Source organism: Tetrao urogallus, assembly GCF_951394365.1.
Source record: "Tetrao urogallus genome assembly, chromosome: 2".
Taxonomy (NCBI): Eukaryota; Metazoa; Chordata; class Aves; order Galliformes; family Phasianidae; genus Tetrao; species Tetrao urogallus.
Window position 1 is genome coordinate 47,388,822 of NC_136814.1, and position 20,124 is coordinate 47,408,945.

Below are 20,124 nucleotides of genomic sequence, written 5' to 3' on the forward strand. Positions count from 1 at the left end.
TAATTGGTAAAGGGATAGTCAGGATGAGGCCCAAAGCTGACTTCCTTGTACCTCTTCATAAACATGCAGCCTTTTTCAGAAGCTTCAAAATATAACAGCTACTATTGGTTTTAACTTCTGTGAAGTCACTTCTCTGCAGCTCAGACACGATGCTGGCTGCCTTCACACCTACAGATAAACCAGCTCTCCTAAGTAGCCAGCTGATGAAATTCAGGATGTCCTGAAGTCTCCAAATACCACTTTTCAGAAAAAGACAAAGGAGTACAACAAACGTTACGTGTGCCTGCAAGCCAAAACAGAGCTACCCAACCTGGGTTCAGGTCTCTTAGGGTTGAGTGTGCCTTGCAAGGAAAGTATCACTACCAAACATCTGTATTGCTCAAGTAATTTGACATATATGCAAAACAAAATTTAAAAAGGTAGATTTATATTTCAAGCACTTTATACTTTTATGACCCCCTACTTCTCATAAAAATTGTTAGCACTACGTGTAACTTGGCTTATTCACAAAGTTCTTTTTGTATTTGTGGCAGTGCTATGTGACGTCTCAAAATCAAGGAAAAAAAAATCTACAATACTGGCTTACTAAGTAGGCCCAGTCTTCCCATGCTGATTTGTACTGTTCATGTTTTTCAAATAAACATTTAAATTGTTTATTAGACTGTGTTGAAGCATATATTTATTTTGCTACGTAAACTAGCAGCTTGGGGTATGTGTTGGATACATGGAGCTAGTTGGTTTTTTAGCTTTTCGTTGTTCTAACATTGTTTTTAAGAATGATGGGGGGGGGGAGGGAGAATCCAGACTACCTGGCATTAGACTGAACAGTCATCATAACCCTAATGCAAAATTACCCACACTTTTTGTTCTAGCACCTTATGCATTTGTACTTCATAGTTCCTTCCCCGAGCTTAGTGTCACCAGAGAGCAGGATCCCAACCGTTCCCAGATCACCTGCCCCCTCAGCTGGCCATGTCGTGGCTGACACAGTGCTTCAGGTGGGTGTGGAGCATGAAACATCCAAGCTCTGCTGATCTGGAACAAGCAGCAGTGATGGACATCACTAGAGTCACAAGCAGTGCTTTTCCAGGACTCTATCCCAAGAGAGCTACCACAGTGATACCATGACTGGTTAAGACATAGAGCTTGAGGCATTTGAATTAAGAATGAAATTTAGTGAAAGAAAACATGACAGAGGTGGTTGTCATCCACAGCTAATAAGGAAACCACACAGACCCTAACACAAAGGTGGTGACTGCACAGACAAGAACTGCTGAAGCAAGTCTCCCACAGACAGACAAAGCCTTCTTCCACGCATGTGGAAATGAATGCCCCTTCACAGAATTACTAAGCTTGGAAAAGACCGCTAAGACCACCCAACCCAACTGCCAACCTGTCACCACCACACCACGAACCACGTCCCTCAGTGCCACACGTACATGTTTCTTGAATACCTCCTGGAATGGTGACTACCACCTCCCAAGGCAGCCTGTTTCAACACATCACCACTCTTTCAGGGAAGAAATTTTCCCTAATACCCAACCTGAACTTCCCTTGGTGCAACTTAAAGCCTCTCAGCCTATCACTGTTACTGACCTTCACCTCGCCACAGCCTCCTTTCAGGCAGTTATAAAGAGTGATAAAGTCTCCCCAAGCCTTCCCTTCTCCAGACTAAACAATCTCAGTTCCTTCAGCAACCCTGTGTAAGACTCCACACCAGACCCTACAGTTTTGTTGCTCCAGGGCCTCAATGTCTTTCCTGTAGTAAGGGGCCCAAAACTGAACACCATACTGGAGGTGCAGCCTCAGCAGTGCCAAGTACTAGTGTAAGGCTGAAATTTAATCAAGAAAAAAATGGGGGAGGGGGCAGACAACATACAAGAGTTTTACCTTACTGCACAAGTATGTTATGAATTGCAATGCAGATGGAAATTGAGCAGCTGTTAGTATGTGCTCTTTGCATCCCTACTTATGAAACTATAAACCAAGCACCTGCACCGCAACAAGAAAGTTTAACTCTGTGCTAAACAGCTGCAGCATAAATGAGTGGTTGAACCTGAAAGCACTGGTACTGCTTCACAAATTGGCTTATTTCCGTAGGCCAAATAATCCTCTTATTTCCGTACTGTGTCTATAAAGTTACAAAGCACAAGGAAAGAAATACTTCTTTTAAATTGACAGTAAGTGGGAATAGTGTCAGTCTTGAACAGAAACACAGTAGTTACCAAACATTGCAGTGCTACCGAGCTATCAAGTCTTAAAAACTTTTAGCAGAGGATTTCTGTTTCAGCACATGCAAGGTTTTCCTGAGTCAAGAAAGATTCTTTTCAGAGGAGGGCTAAGTTGAGCTGGGACAAACCTCAAATAGACAAACCATTTTGTAAACAGTTATAAGACTCCTTGCCACAGATAACAAGGGAAACTGTCCTCCATGCCAGTTGCATCTGGTCTCATTTTCTACACATGACTTGAAAAGGATACGTGTGCAATCTGAAAGAAAAAAAAACAATAAAGATAAGTCACTTTGTAAGACTAGGAAAGGCACATCCCTCTCCTGTTCTTATAAACTGTGGCTCTCACCACAGCTGTCATGTTCTCAGCCTCTGAATGCATCTGTACCTTTAAACACATTGAGCTGAGCATAAGTTTTTCCTTTTCTCCATCCAAGAACTAAACTGGATAGGGGAAGGCATCACGTTCTGCTTTCCAAAACAAAATTAACTTCTGAATTATGAAATCAGCATCTATTACTTTTTTCCATGTGCCATTTATTACATAGGTGTTCATTTTGTTAACGTAGAGTGAACAGCACTGGCTGAGCTAGAAAAACTAAGCTGCTTTTTAAACAGTTTACTTTAGAAGTTCCCAAAATATATTACAGTTTAAACTGAAATGTAACAATTAATTAAGTGGCCCTTTACAGGAATGCTTCCAAGGATTGAAGCTTAAAAATTCCCCTTTTAACTCAGATAAGACTGAGCAGTTTGGTTTGTTTGCAGAGAACTGATTTCCAAGAAGAAATCTCTTCCTACAACACAACTGATAGCTACATCTTCATTCTCACATATAAACAGGAATAAGTATTAAGAGAACCTACTCCAAAACACTACAGCTTTGTCTGCATTCTTACCTGAATTTTCTTCCCTTCATTTTTGGGTTCATCACACTGCATTCACCATGGAATTCAGAAACTGCTCGTAAGACCTGCATCTCAGTGTCTTACTGTAATACCTGACCACTGACACTGCTCAAAGTGCCTTTTAAGAAAAAAAAAGTAAATCATGTCTGTCACTCATGACATAGGGATGAATTAAGTATATTAACAAGATGTTCATGATAACGGCATTTATAGGATGGTGTACTTGGGACTCATTTGCCTTCCACAAAAATCACCACTTTTCATTATCACATGTCCTTTCATCTCCCTTGCAGCATGTCAGGAAGCATCAGAAGTTCCACAGCTGGCTTTGTATGGTGGGCACACAGAAGCTGAAATGAGCCTAGACATATTGGACTCATGGGACAGCATGAAGTTCAGCTGCAAGCAGAACTGCAGCCATCTGCTCTGAGATGAGCTGGAAGAAAGAAGTGTTTCCAAAATAACAGACATTTTAAAGGAGATGGACAGGAACAATGATCACTACTGAGCAAAATCTAACATTAAATTATATCCTAAATGGTCATGGTAGAACCATTCTCAGAGATCTGTTTCTACAGTCCACTTGGCAACTACTGCAAAAAGAGAACACTCTCAAGAAGAGGTTCAGATTTTAAAATTGTAAAACCAACATTATAAGCAGAAGTCATCTGAGTACAAAGATATCAGGACTTTTCTGGCTTATCAGAACAGCGTTAGCAGAATGAATGTGTAGTGAATGCACCAGTTTTTAAGGTCATGGTACTGTACAGTGAAGGAAGGAAAACATTTCAAAAATAACACCAAGAAGAAAACCTTGAAGATCAAAGCAGAGTCCATCAATGGCTTTCACATTTGAGAAAAAACAGGTAACTTTTGAGCAAGTCCAAAGAAAGCTAGAGAGAATTTGCATTTTAAAAAAGTATTTATTTAGATATCTGTTGCTCTTAAATTACAAAAGTTAAAAAGAGCATGCAGTGCACTGACACACTGATTACTTCTGAAGCTGTTTTCAGATGTAAGATGGCTTCAAGATAAGACAACTCAGCATGATCCAAATTCAACTATCCATTTCTCGTATTTCTCAATGTCCGCAGCAGATACAGACTTAGAAACCTTCTTTAAAGCTATTTCAAAGTCTTCCATCGTTGTTGGCATGTGCATTTCATCTCGAGAAAGATTTCTTATCTCTTCTGGTGTCAAGCCTTCAATGCGCCTTCTCATAGCCATCAATGATGCATCTCTATTACGTACACGTTGCGGGGAGGGAAAAGCAAGAAAAGAAGAAAGTAGTTATTCAGTAAAGGATGATGAGTTTACTTGCTCAAACATTCCAGTTAAGCTGTTGCGTTCAAAAAAAGATATAAATAATTCTAAACTTTTCTAGGAAGCTCTCTTAATGCCTGGACAGCCTGCAATACTATGCTGTCTGTATTTTTCAAACACTGATTTATTGCTGGATCTTCCAATAGCTGTTATACTAAATACACAGGTGAAAGAATGCTTTACTTCTACCATGTACAGAAGAGATGGGAAGTTTTGAATGTTTCCTGGTCCAAATAGGTCCGCTTCTAACAAAGAGAGGTATACAATATTTGACTCCAGCCTATACTTTCAAAACAAAACGTTAATCTACAAAACCTGTTCAGCCTTTGGCTCCTCTAACTTCTGGCCTCAATAAGCATTAAGTGCATTGTTTTTGTACTGCATTGACCACATGTGAATTTCCAACACTAATACAAGAAGTAGCAGATGATGAGCAGAATGCTTTCACAAATGGATAATGCTGAAAGACTACAGTTCTTGCTAATTCCTTGTTAATAAAGCTTATTTTAAAAAGTAAACACTGTTAATTTTGTCCAGCAGTCAAAAAAGAAGGAAGGGTAATTCAGGTGATATCACAACAGAGTCATGTCATAGTAGTAGGTCAGGATCCAGGAAAAAAAATCTTATAGGGCATTTTAGAAGGATTTTGAAAGATGGTAACAGCATTTCCATTTCAATTTTGTCCCCCCAAAGGAAACCATAACCGACAGACTTCTGCATTCTAACTGTGAAGAACTATTTATCAAGTTCATGAATACAATAACTACAACCTTAGAGCAGCAGCAGCAGCAGCAACAACAAAGAGCTGCCTTGTTAAATTCCATCTTAGTTAAATGTCACCATGCTTTGCTGCTACGTCATCATTTATGAACTACAAGCCAGCCTTACACAATCTGGAAAGGAGAAGGGGGGAGTACACTGTGCATCTGATTTACCTCCAGTGCAGCTGCCAAGACTTTCTCACATAAAGTCATTTTTCTGACAGTCATTCTAACTCCAATTCTTAGCACTTTCTCAAACACACTCTTAGTAGTTGGAGAAGCACCAAAGCTATTCTCAAAAAAATAAGGAACCACCCACCAGAATACACAGTGAGAGTCTGTTCCATCCCAAATGCCTTTCAAGCTTCACTTTGCTCAACAAAACAATTTCAATTCAGTTCCAGCTGATACCCAATACACAACTTAGATGCAATTTTACATTTCCTGAATATATTTACTGGTTTTTTTTTTTTTTTTTTTTTTTTTTTTAATGAAGTTCTATCTTAACTCTGTGCTGACTGTTAGGAACTGCCCTGTATAACTCTGACTACTTTCCACTCTGGCTCAGCGAACACTGGATTTTACTTTAAGTTGTTTAAGGTAGGAGAACAATTTGAGCAAGCCAGAGTCCTTGGCTCACTTTCTTCCTGTTTGGCTTACATCACTAGCAAGGACTTATATTTCAGAAGTTTGAACTTTACCTATGTTTGTATACTGCTTCTGAACAATATAAAAGCCCAGTCAAATCAGCCATATGTCTTCTGTCTCAATGTAAATGAAGCAATCACGTCTAAAAATCCTTTTTCCCTGATGCCAACAACAAAGTGTAAATACACAGACTAATCTGAGTACTTCCTTATTAATTTCAAATCACACACATCCAGACTCCAGCTTATCTGGATTTCCAGTTGCTGTCACCTCAGTCACTCTAAGGAGATCACCACAAATGACAGACCTGGACATTTCTGTATTTGTTTTCCTATACTATTTGTCTATATGAACTTTGATTAAAACTAAAAAGCAACAGTATAATTAGAAGTCACAAATATGGTAATGATTCTAAACAACTCTACTAGTATTCAGTGCAGTATGAATTACAAATAACAAATGCTGTATCTAGAAAAGCAAACAGTCAGGTAACAGAAAAAACAAAGTGCAGCTAAACCACTCAAAGTAATAGGCTAAACAGAGTCTTGTATTACACACAAACCTCTATTAGCACAAACACAAACTTTCAAAGTACAACCAATGCCAAAACCCAGCAGAACATCACCACAAATTCAACTCTCAGATCCACACATGAAGCAAATCTGTACCATACTCATTCAGAGCACCTACTGCATTGTTTTCCCAAATGTTGTGCAAGGATTTTTCTGGAAATAATACCACGCCTCCAAACTCTTCAGTAACCCTCCTGAGAGCGCCTTTGGTGTCAGCTTTGCCTACAGGCCACACAGATCCCTGCAGCACGACATACTGTCCTCTCATTTGCACTGACAAACACTTGCAGAGCTGTCTGTATTAAGAAGCGGATCTGTTTTTGAGGAGAGTGATGAGACATTTTTAACCTGGAACAGTTAGTTCTCTTAGCCTGCTCAAAGCACAGCCCCACAACAGTTGTGCTGACACACAACTGGAGGTCCAGGCTTTCAATGCCACTCCTTAGTGCTACCTCCAAATCCTGAAAGCATAGTTATAAAGGTGCTTATGAGATGACAAAAGCATCTGGACAAGTTTCAGTTGTCGCTTGCTGCTGGTTCTGTAGTTTGTCATCTCTGCATGAAGGGGAAAGGGATAATTGGGGGAAGGCTTAGCAAGTATTTAAATAAGAATGCTAACAGGATTCTTGGTTGCATTAGGCAAAGTATTGTCAGCAGGTCAAGAGAAATGACCCTTCCCCTCTTCTCAGCACTGGTGAGGGCAAACCTGGAGTGCTATACCATATATTCTGGGCTGCTCAGTTTCTATTATCTGTTACTTCTCCAACAGAATATCCACTTTTATGACCTCAGCGGAATGACTGCAAGCCTGCAGGGTTGAAGTCTATCATCCTGTGGACATTCCCCACACAAGGAATTTTGCATACATAAAAGAACGTAGAGTTTTACCTAAATCATACTATCTTGCAACTGCTCTTCATTATTATCTTATGAAAATACCAAACATACACAAAGATTAATGTAGCATTTCATCTTTTAGCTGTACGTAGAAGACAAGTTACAATCTGCTCTTATCCAACAACTTAAAGTAAATTAGTTTCGTTACTTTAAAAACAGCTTTCTCAGTTTGTAGCAGTGGTAACACAGATGATGTAATGTTAACATACCTGCATACGTTGGTAATGTCTGCACCTGAATAACCCTCCATTTTCTCAGCTATATTTGCAAGGTCAACATCATCAGCCAGTTCCAGCTCCCGCAGATTTATTCTTAGGAGTTCCTCTCTACCTTTTGCTAATTAAAGAACAGAAATCAAGGCTATACAATCTGGTTTCTGAATGCAAATAGTAAATTGGAGAGAGCTGAGGAGGAAGGATGACCAAAGGATTCTGCACTTGCTATAAAAGTAACAATATTCAATGCTTAGATTTAACCCGATTCTGAATTCGTAAATAAATTTGCATAGATGTATCAACAAGATTATTTATTTAAACAAGTGATCAAAACAAAAGAAAGACTGACACAGCTTTGAGTTCAGCCTTTTCAGCCCTTCCTCTCCTCAAATCTTTATACCTGATGGTAAAGGAATGTAAATTCTCTTTTCTAGTCTCCTTCTTAGGGCTTCATCAATATCCCATGGAAAATTAGTAGCTGCAAGTACCATGACCATTTTAGAAGGATCATCATTTTCAGTGGCTCCTCCAACACCTGCATTGGAGAAAAAGGAGAAGTAAAATGTACATATGCTTATATTAAGTTTGACACATAGAGAAAATAATATCCATGATTCTATAATATTAAAGCAGCAAACCAAGTGTAACAGAAATGATACAGTGCAATAAAATTCCAGTTCTTATCTGTCAAGAAAAAATGGAGACGCAGTTTAGTTAGAAGCAAGGACTTTGGCTGTATGGGGTCAGGAAGTTCCTCTCTACTACATCTAGAACACTTCTACGGTAATTATTCCCATTTCCCATTATACCATTTGGAATTTTCACACCAATGTCATGCAATGGCTGCATGGCTGCAATGGGAGAAAGGGAGCGGCCATGAAAACAAGCCAGCTAAGCACCACAATCACCTCTCCTCAACAGTATTCACTAACAGCCATGCTAAACCAGCATTAATCCCCTACAAAAGTTTCCTCACTTCTGAAGTCAGGCCAAATGTTTTACATACTTGGTTGGATTCTTACAAACTGCTGCTGAAGCGAATGTTAAATTTGTTGAACTAAATCACAATTTCTTTGAGACAGAGAAATCACTTAAATCTCCAAAGCACTATGAAACTCCTGCTAAGTTAAGAAGTTTTATTTCTTAATATATATTATTGTAGATTATATTTTATATTTATAATAAATGTATTTATCATATACATAAATATTAGAAATAAACAATTAAATAATATTTATTATGTATTTTATTACATATATTTAAATAATTTCTTAAAATTATTTAAATTGGCTAGGCTCTGGATTACTGTTCTGATTTGTGCTGTGGAACAGCCATGGTACCGAGTATGCCTGAAAATTTGCATATAAAAAAACATTTATGAACAAAAAAAAGAACTTCAAGTAATTCTAAACAACAAAACTATGCTTGAATTATGAGAACAAGCTTGGCTGCTAGTTCAACTCAGACCTAAAAGGGCATCAACGTCAGAGAGACAGAATATACAAGTCTCCTGACCTTCAGGATTTATCACAAATTACTGCATATGTTCACACTTTCCAGTTGCTCCTTTCTTTTCCCTTCTTGCCAAAAGAGCATAAGGGTGCTTCTAATATTGCAGCTGTGTAAGTTTTATTTATTTGCTGCCTACTAAGCAAATAACTATAATGACATAGTGTTTTAAGAAGCTAATTCTCCAGACCCTTTCTACAAAACAATTTTTTTCATTTTTCTTTTTTCTTTAGGAGGGGAAGAAAAACAAAGGAGATCCCAAAGAGGTGTAATGATTGTATTTGTTGAAGTTTAAATTGAAACAGGTGACAGTTATTTTGAACCACTCCTCCAAGACCAAGTAAAAAGCAGATAATATTCTAGGTAACCACTCAAATGCCATCCTGGCTGCTACATTTATATTTGAGGAAGACACTTTCTTCCTTCTGCAGCCTTGAAATCTTGCATTCTCTACTGAATCTTTTTTATTGTAGGTTAATATCTGAGGTCCTTGCTCAGATGATAAAAGACAGTTTCATAACAGGTTGTTATTTTCTTTCTTCCATACTGGCAGTTGGAATGGTGTATTGGTATATTTTTACTCCAATTGAATGTAAGCCCTTCAAATAAACTGCTTCTGAAGAAAGAAGTTTGGATTTATTTATTTTCCTCCATCAAGCTTCCTCCAGCCCCGAGGGATTAGGTTATTTACCATCCATTTGAACTAGCAGTTCTGCTTTCACGCGTCGGCTAGCCTCATGCTCTTCTGAAGTTCCCCGTCGACTACAGATAGAGTCTATTTCATCAATAAATATGGTTGTCGGGGCATAAAATCGAGCCTAAAGGAAACAAAAGATAAATGAGAAAGTGAAATGGCAGCCTACTCACATTTAAGAAACAACAGCACAGTCAGATCAGAGTAATGAAACATACATCCCAATGAATCAGCTCCTAAGCATCAAACTACACCCAACCATCTGCCTCTGACCACTGCACACACTCATGAAGTGTATCCATTAATGACATCTGAGCAGAGTAGATTTTGGTAGACACAACCACCAAGGCTAGAACAAACATTTAGTAACGTTAAATTTTCACACATTAGGAATATAATTTCTAATTTTGTGAAAGATCTCACAGAATGCTTGGATAAGAACTTGGATAAAGTTAGGCGTACCATTAGTCCTAAGACACCATGACATGGAACCTGTCCAAAAGCCAGATCAACTACAAGATAACTTCACCCTTCTGAGAATGAAAGAAGTTAAACAAGGGTTTCTGATAGTAAAGTCACTGTCCTACAGCAGTTAAACTATATTCCCTTGTGTACACTCATTTCTGATTGATGGTCATTATATTAATATCAATATTAATATCAATATTAACTTATTTAATATGGTCACACTGTATTTTAAAATCTTCTCTTTCCTGACTACTGTAATTGCAGCTCTGCTGCCCCTTTCAGTACTGGGGACCCTGGCTAACACTGCATGCAAATCTGGTAGCACAGAAAATAGTACATGTTCTGTGCTGTTTTCAAGTGTTATGAGCTCCGAAGCCAACTACATACTTCATACAGTTTGAAAGCCTACTTATTTTGAAGTACAACAACAACAAAAAAAGCCACACACAACAAAACACGTACAGCCTAAGTAGGGTTCCCACCCAGAAAGCAATTATATTCAATTTCCAGATTTACCTTCAGGTTTGTTCTATAGGATCATCAGCTCATAGATAGATAGCTACTTTCTACCGTAACAAGTTAACCCTGAAAATAAAATGATCCACTTTTTTCAGTTAAGAAGTTGTACACTAACAACTAGATTCTCAGTGTACATTGCCAATTCAGAAGGTTCCAAAGCATCTGAAGTTTGGAGAGCTCTTTTTTTTTTTCCACTTATGCTATAAATTCTAAAACTTGCCAAGGTTTTACTATTCCAGAAGTAATTCTGCTTCATCATTTCACTATTTATGCTAAGAAATTTCAATCACCATTTCAAAGAGCAAACGAACAAGTTTCTCAGATTCTCCCCTGTATTTTGAGGTAAGTGTGGAAGAAGAAACATTGAAAAAAGTAGTCTTGCATTCAGTTGCTACAGCTTTTGCCAGAAGGGTCTTTCCAGTACCAGGAGGACCAACCATCAACACACCCTATTAAAATAAGAAAAGAACTACAGTTAGGACAAGAATCTAAACAGACAAGTTCACAATTTGATTAACAGTACAATGGGAATGCCAGATGTAAACTTTCTGTTGAGAAGTTACTCAAAGGTAAGTAATTATTATTGCTTACTCGCAACGAAATAGCTGAAGATAGTAATTATCTGACACCATTATTTTGTTAGTATTATTTGCCATAATTTTATTATTAAAAAGTGGAAAGAATTTATATAAACTGTAAGACACCTGTAATTTCTTGTTGCTCCAAGATCCAATCCCAGAATCCTACTTATGATCACAGGATCAGATTTTTTCATACCTTCCATGGTCTTCTAATTCCCTTAAAAAACTCCGGCATCCACATTGGTAAAACTACAGCTTCCTTGAGCAGTTTTTTAGCTTCTACTAAATCAGCAATGTCATCCCTGACAAGAAAGAGAAAGTTGTTTCACAGATTCAGACAGGCTGAAAAGAATCAGTCCACAGCTCAAATTGATGTGCAACGGAACTCATCAGTATTTGCCTGAATTATGGAAGAATCATTATATAACGATCTGATGAAGTTCTAGTGACAAAATCCTATGACTACTGCAAAGAACAGTTGACAGACTCCAGCTGGTTGCAAAAACAAAAAACAGACATCACTATTTTAGTAAAACATCACTGTTCTTATTCACAGAAAGAATAAGCAGAATAAGGCATTTTGGGTAAACTTATGTAAGCCAAATTATGCTTTCCTCTTTTGTTGACAGGTTGGCTGATTCTGAAACTTAAATATCATCTTCTATCAATAAGAAAACCAGCAAGTAAAGGCTAGTAAATACGAATAAAAATGTTGAATTCTTTTTTGAAGTTACAAGAGTATTAATTCTTAAAAATCTTACAGGCTAACCTTTTTTTCTTGAGGATAACTCTAAGGGCAAACCACTCATCAGCATATGTCCAAGTAACATTTTGGTTACAAAACACACACAGGTAGAAAAGTAGTTTCAAATATGAAGTTGTAATTTAAGATTCAGTGTACGAATAGCATGATTTATTCACATACTGAACTGAAGTATATGTCAGTTGTCCTATGCATACACAGTTCTTAGGGTTTGTGGGAGTGTTTTTTAAAGCCTACTTTATTTGCCAGATTTTTGCTCACTTAATCCCCACAAAATCACCTAAGCTTGGAAACATTCAGAACACAAAACCACCTTTGTATAAGGTTTAATATTTAACACGTTTATGTAAAGGCATTGACACGTGGTTACATTTTATACTGGCAGTCACATCACATTCAGTGAGACCTGAAAGGGTTCCCATATTGACATAATTTCATTGTAAATTGGTTATCTTTCTCGGTATGACCCTGGGTAGTAAAACAGGTGGTTTAAAATGATGAGGCACTGGCAGACAACAGAATCTTTTACACTGCAAAATATTATCCCTGCATTGGTTTCAGGACTCTTAGAAGAGATTGAGAAGCTTTGCATGGGTGACTAAAAAGTTCTAAAAATATTCAACTACCCAAGAGGCTTAGCTGACTACTTAACGAGCAAGGAAAGCTTGCATGTACTTTCTATATGTAAACAATTAAGCATTTAGCTTATTCTGTCATATCATAAAGAGGGAAAAGAAACAACAATTAATTAAGATCTAGCAGCAGTACCCAAACTTACCATCGAATGTTGGGATTTTGAGAAATTATATCTCTTTCCAAAGCTTCTACTAAATCTTTATCGTATCCAGTACTATCAAATTTCTTTGGTTCAGACTCTGAAATTTCAGATGCGGATTTGTTCTACATAGAAGGAAGATAGCAGTGTAAATACATAACAAGTGTTATAAAAATCCATTAGTAGCATAACCAAGTCCGTAAGTTTTTCAGAGGTGACATAAAACAGCACAGAAGATGTGGGGTGTCCATATCACTGTTACACTGTACTGTCTGTTTGGATTACCCACAGTTCTGGACCACCCTAGTTCAACTTCCTTCTCCCCGAAGGCAACACACCGCACTGATGCAGTTTCTTTGCTTCAGTAAGTTAAACATTCCAACAGCCAACGCTGACAAAACAGGGAAAAAAAAAATAGAAACAAAGCAAAGAAAATCCCACACCATACTGTCTCAGCATGTATATTTTCTTCTGAATGAGAATCATCATTCAGAGAATGCAATATAACTCCTACTAACTAAAATCAGGGAACTTCAGAGGCAAATATTCCCACCCTGGTATATTTAGTATATTTATACTGTTTTCTTGGGTCACTACGTAAGGTTGTTGGGACTACCAGAGACTCTAGTATATGGCTAGTTCATTTATTCAGACTGAAAAACAATGTATTTATTGTCAGTAAGATTACTCTGTTCATCAGCTAGATTTATGGAAATCAGACCACCAGCAAAAACTCACGCAATCGAATCAAAAAGAATGGATCCTGGATCCTTCTCTTTCATGAAATATGTCAGATTTGTTTGCTTTAAACTGAGAAGAGTCTGGAGCTAGTAACAGACCTCAACATAAAATAAGCAAAAAACTCTAAGATTAAATAAGTTCTGAAATGCTTTTCAACAGCGTTGTCAATTTCAGCATTAAATATACACAAGCAATAGAAACTTGCACAGACATTGCATTTGAACAAGCTCTACCAAGGTTTTCAGTAATTGAGTGATATAATCTTAAATAATTATCTCCAAATTGCAGTAAACAAGCCCACAGTTAGCAGATCACTTCCTCTAGATGGGTTTATTACTAGGTTTTTGTTTGTTTGAATTAATCTACTTTGCACCTTTTAGTAAGCAAGGTTGTCCCCTAAAGCAAATATACTTTTGAAGGTGAGATCAAAACTGCCATGCTGACATAAACAAAGTAAACAGTTTACAGGCATCTGACCTTATAAAATACTCAAGGAAACAAGAAGGTTCTAAACGCCAAGAAGCCATCTACAAACTTACCTTCTCCTCTTTTCCTTTATTTTGCTGATCCTTTTTTTCCCGGCCGCGCACTGCCTTTCCTTTATCGTTGGGATTTCGAGAAGATGGACGGTGAGGGCCTCTAACAGCTGCACTTATACGATTATTGTGACCTCTGCAGTCACTGTATTGAGCGGACTGACGTTTCCTGGGTCCTGGTGAAGGTCTAATTAGTTGTAACACATGTAAAAAGCCTCAGTATAAAGCCACCAGTGAGCATTAAACAACTACATTATTTTGCTCAAGATAAGAATCTGTGCATATTAATTATATTTCACTCACCACAACTAAAGGTACCAACAATATTACAAGTCACCACACCGAACTATGTTGACCAGAATCAACACAAACATTTTTATGTAGTCACTAAAAAATTCACTTTCCTTTTGCCATAATCTCTAAAGCTCTTAAAGTTAGCTCTTTTCATATTTGACAAATGAAAGTAATTCTGGCATTATGGAGCTTAGAAAAACATGAACAAAACCAATATATTTTATCCCTATTACAATTATCCCTCGCTTTCCTACCCACATAAACAAAGGTTTCTTGGGAATGACAGCATTATTTTTACATCCTCAAGGGGGGAAAATGGAAAAAAAACAATCTGATCTCTGCCACCACTGTCCATCATTCTATTGCTGGAATAGCTTAGGACAACATAAAAGAGAAGACAACTTGCAATGTTACAAGCAGATATCTTTTTTGCTTTAAAGAGAAACACAGAGAAACAGACACAAAATGAAATAAAAAGCATTTCTGAACACCAATCAAGATCTCTTATCAAAATTTCCCAAAGGAAAAACGCACACTAATTTATCTTTATCTCTCAAAGAACACTTCTCAGAACCTGCAGCTTACGAAAGAGGAAAATGAATACAGTCTGGATATGCCTGTTACAATTCAAGGAAACACAATCATTTAGGTTGGATGGGGCTTCTTGAGTCCTAGTCCAACCTCCTTGTCCAACCAGGGTTATCTACAGCAGGTTGCTGAGGGCTGTGTACTGTCAGATTTTGATTCTAACTCTGGAGACTACAGCCTCTCTTGACAACCTGTGTTTGTGTCTGTTCCTACAATGAAGGAGCATTTTGTTATGTTCTGGTCGAATTTTGTGCATTTCAATTTATGTCCTGCTTTATGACCTGTCACTGACTAGGTATTACTGAGAGGAGTTTGGCTCCCTATTTTCACTCCCTCTCATCAGTTACTTACACACATTAACAAGACTCCCCTGAGCTTTCTCTTCCCCAGGTAGAAGACTCCCAGCTCCTTTAGCCTCTCCTCATAAGAGGTATGTAACCATCTTTGCTGGTCTGTGCTGGACTTGCTCCATTAACCCCATCTCTCTTGTACTGGGAAAGCCAAAACTAGGCAGAGTGCTCCAGGTACATAGTGACTTGCTTCTAAGTAGGCCTTCTGCCACCGATCACAACCCTCTGAGCTCAGTCATTCAGCAAGTTTCTAAATCCATTGATCTTGTTCACTTATTTAACTCATATTTTGTCAGCCTGCGAAGATGCTGTACAGACAGTATCAAAGGCTCTACAAAAGTTGAGGTAAATGGCATCTACTGCTCAGCCATTATCCACCAAGTTAGTCACCTCATTGTAAAGGGTAATGAGGCTGGTCAAGTATCATTTCCTCTTTGTAAATCCATGCTGACAACTCCTGATCATCTGCTTGTCCTTCATGTGTTTGGAAATGTCTTCCAAAAGGAATCTCCCTACCGTCTTCCCAAGGATTATTTGCCTATGTGCAAAGCACTCTTCCTTGTTGATTCCTTAACTACCTGTGCTACGAAGTCATCATCAGTGCACCTCGCACCATCAGAAACCTCCCACATTGTTTGAGCCATGCTGTGCAGTGCTTCTAGTAGGTGTCAGGTGATACGTGTGAGACCTCCTGTTTGAAATTAGACTGCTCTGAGCACATACAATTAAACTGGTATCATAATGGACTTCATTTTTAAATCCAGGTTCTTTTCTAAATCCAGTACACTCACAGATACACTTTTTCCATGGGCCTTCCTAAAATTCCAGCATGAGTAAGTTACCAGCCAAGTTTAAGTTTGGAGATACCTCTACAAAACAGACAATGGAAGACTGATTTGGAAAGCATTTATCCAAGTCAGAAGATGAGTTCTGACATTTCATTCAAGATTAATCAGGATAAATTACCTTCATAAAAGTTGAATTTAACTGATTCACAGGAGGAAGTCTGTCAAAACCATACAATCGCTTCAGGGTGAAATGCAAATTAAGGATCAAGAATATGCTAATGATAAGATCATAAGTATTAAAGTCTTTTCACTCTCCAAATGGAGTATCAACCAACCTACACTTGTGTTTATGAGTATTTAGCCACCTCTGCATTCCATCACAAAACTCAAAATAAGGGAATAATCTGACACCTTAATTCTATCAAAATTAGTGTGATCTGCTATCTCAGTACAGAAATGTGCAGAAATGATTCCAACACAATGACCAGTTTTCTCTGTGGCTTTTTCAAATTACAACCACCAAACACTCAACCAACTGGCATGGTAAATGGAACAGAAAGAGTCCTTTCCATCAAATCTTTTCTTTAGTAGTATGAATTTGCGTCCTCTCTTGAAAGTTTTAAAACACTAGAAGTTCTGTCCCACAGACTCTTATAGTCTAAAAAGCTTGAATGAAATTGGCTAGGGGTGTTCCAGTTATTAAATAAGATAAACAGAAACAATGTGAACAAAGGACCTATTTCTTTCAGAGAGTAGGCTTAAAATAAATCTGTCAGAAACAGCCTGTAGGCTCAGAGCCTCAAAGAACAGCTTGATGATACAGCTAAGCTGGTCTAACAGTTACCTTCTGTCAAAACGCACAGTTACATGCCTGTCTTGCATGCACTCCTGTCCTGTCCTTCATGTTATCACTAGCATTTGTTAGAAACTCCAGCTAACTAGTGCAGAAAGCTAGCCTCAGGCAAAACAAAACAGAACAAGCAAACAAAAGACATTTTGTTGGTTTGGGTTTTCATTTTGTTTAACAAAAACTATGCAGATGGTGTGTTACATACAAGTCTTGTATGCTCTGGAACAAAATCTTCACAGGAACAGGCTGGAGTCAAAGCACACTTTGCCCTAGTAAGCGTTAATACAAGTTTCTTCTTACCTTCGTTCAGCAGGTACTGGCAAAGACCAGACTTCTGCATCATGAGCCGGTAATTCTTGTTGTGAAGCTTTCAGTGGAGTACTGTCTAGTTTAAAACTCTCTAATGTTTTCATTATATCTTTCACGTGCTTGGCTTCCACACTTATCTCCTGCCAAACCTGATAAATAGAAAAAAAAAAAAAGAAAAGAAAAGAAAAGAAAAAATAGGAGGATTAAACAGTGAAAGTTAGTAAGTTTGTAGCAATCTTCTGCTTAAGACTACGTAATGCCTGGATGGATTTCACAAAGTTTCATAAACTACCCGATTCTACTTTGCTAAGCCAAGATATTAAAAATGTTCTTCTGCTTTTCCCAGCACGTTTAAGGATTAAAGAAAAAATTTTGAATGCAATGCCAAAGAGACATTTGACAAACTTTGTTTAATAAACATTATACATGAAAAGAGAGTGCAACTTCATAGAGGGAACGTCAATGAAGAATTAACGTCTTGGGACTAAGATAAATTTATATGGAAGCCACAACTCAGTTTCTATTAAGAATCTGTAAGCCCCACGCCTGAAACAGGGATTATGTGAAATATGATTACTGAGAATAGTATTAGCTAGAAAAAAATACCAAAAAACTTCAGCACAACAGGGGCACAGTTCAGCAAGAAGACAGTGCACTACTGGCTCCTCGCAGATGTTTCACAGTCTAGTTTGTCAGTGTCAGAGCATAATGAAACCTTAAATATATACATATTACAATACTACAGTTTATCAGAGAATTATATAAGTACTCCTATGCTTCTGTATACCATCAACAAAGCAATTTTTGCTAGTTTAATGCTTTACTCTTAGAATGACCCAGAAATGGATTATTTACCTGTTGCCATTTCTGCTGCAGGTACGTATCTCTGACAGAGCAGAGGTATTTATTTATCTGGTCAAGAACTCCCTGATAGTAGACCATTGCAGAGTCATAGTTTCCCAGTAAGGCATATTCACGGGCCAGCTTTACATTCTCACTGATCATAACAAGGCTCATGTTCAACATGAAGCTGAAAAAGACAGCAAACACTTATATTAAGGAAAAAACATCCCACAATCCAGGAAGAAAACACATTTTTGCAACTATTTTTATGTTACTGTTACCCTAACAAGCGTATCTAAATACAGAAGTAGGAAATACTTGGTTAGTAAAAGGGTTCTAGAATGTATGTTGTACATACAGAAAGATAATTGTTTCTCTATTGAAAGAAGTGGAACTTCTCATTTCACGCAAGACAGACTCTGTTGAAAAGTATATGCAAAACATGCAGATTTAATATGCATCCTTACAAGCCAGAACTGCGGACACTCCTTCCCTCTTTGCACTACTGTAAGACATTTTGTTATCTTACTGTTAGTGCTACAACATCCTCCATACTATAACCATTCTAGTTAAGAACAACAACAAAAAAACAACCAAAAATCCCAAGCCTTTCCTTCAGATGCATTAGGTTCGTATTTTTGCCTTATTGTTTCATGTATACAAGTTTATCAGAAGGGTATATGCAGACATAGTGGAAAACGCCATTTGTTCCTCATTCCTTCCACCCCCCTTTTTTTTTTTTTTTTTTTAGTATATTTTATTTTACAGTTCTTCAGTTTTATCTAAGGACTCCTTGAATCAAGTCTCCACACTCCATGCTCAGCCTGCCCTTCTACCACCTTCATTTTTGCCCTTAAAGAGAGACTCTTGAAAAACTTTGGGACGGCTAAGGAAAGGAAAAGCCAGAATTGTTTTGTGTGTGGCATCCCACTTGGTTTAACATCTTGTTCAAACCATGCTAATATTCCCACAAGTGCTTTTTCTGTCAGCAAATACTACGGAATGTGACCTCTTTGTAGCTTAGCACAACCTGCACTTTTAGATGAGAATAGCACTACAACTATTAACACAAGTACAGCAATAACCAGACTAGAACATCAAGCAAATATAGTAGTAAGTAGACATAGACTTAGTCTTCACAATTCAGTCTTTGTTCACATCGCAGTCCTCCTCTGTTTTACACATCATTTACACATCCCATTCCACTCCTTGCTAAGATACCTGCACTATCTCTATTCTTCCTGTTGCTTACTCATCAAAAATTCACCTCTTCTCGACTTTCTAGAACCAAGCACAGAAAACATCAAAATAAGCAAATAAACAAGCCCGTGAGAGTCATCTTGCTCTCATTTCAGTACCTTTACCCGGTACCAGTAAGGAGCAATTGCAGACAAGCAATTACTGCTAAGCCCTGGGATGAAGCATACTTGATACAGATCAACTATTTAAAGAATGTAAGAAGCACTATATTCACACGCACAATAAAACAACTTAAGACCAAACATATTTTATGACCAGATCATGGTGAAACTTGGACACATTACCAGAGGTTTCAGAAGTCATACCGCACACCAGATAATCCACAGCTAAAATGTGACATCCCCTCTGTAAGGAGGAGCTGCTAAGAACAAATCAAACATTTTAAGGCTTCCTCTCCTCCCTTCTCTTTTCCCCTCCTAAGTAATTTTACGTATGGATAAATAAATGTTGATCCATTCTTGAGCCAACACAACTTTTTCCTTCCTTTCTCCACCTGCCTGCTTCCCCTTGAAGCAGCCAGCTGCTGAGAAAAGTTTCAGCCTTAACAGCAAACCTTGGCAGCAGCGGAATTGGAGAGGGGCCCCACTAGCCCTCATGCACACATGTGCAGGGCCATGCAGGAGGGATGGCACCTGCAGGGCTGCGTCTGGAAGCTTGCTACCAGAGCCTGCACCACACAGCTCACTGCCCAGAGACTTGCT

The 20,124-nt window shown here is 38.0% G+C and overlaps 1 protein-coding gene across 1 annotated transcript; it reads right to left on the bottom strand.

Annotated features, from left to right (window-relative positions):
• Positions 1-4,180: 4,180 nt before the first annotated feature.
• KATNA1 (katanin catalytic subunit A1) lies at positions 4,181-18,346 on the bottom strand (the record flags this gene model as incomplete). The annotated part of the gene is made up of 10 exons (XM_079550106.1): positions 4,181-4,379; positions 7,550-7,676; positions 7,956-8,090; positions 9,756-9,882; positions 11,036-11,194; positions 11,523-11,628; positions 12,868-12,989; positions 14,145-14,328; positions 17,312-17,469; positions 18,176-18,346. 10 exons carry the CDS (start codon positions 18,344-18,346, stop codon positions 4,181-4,183), a joined length of 1,488 nt encoding a protein of 495 aa, XP_079406232.1.
• Between the last annotated feature and the right edge of the window lie 1,778 nt (positions 18,347-20,124).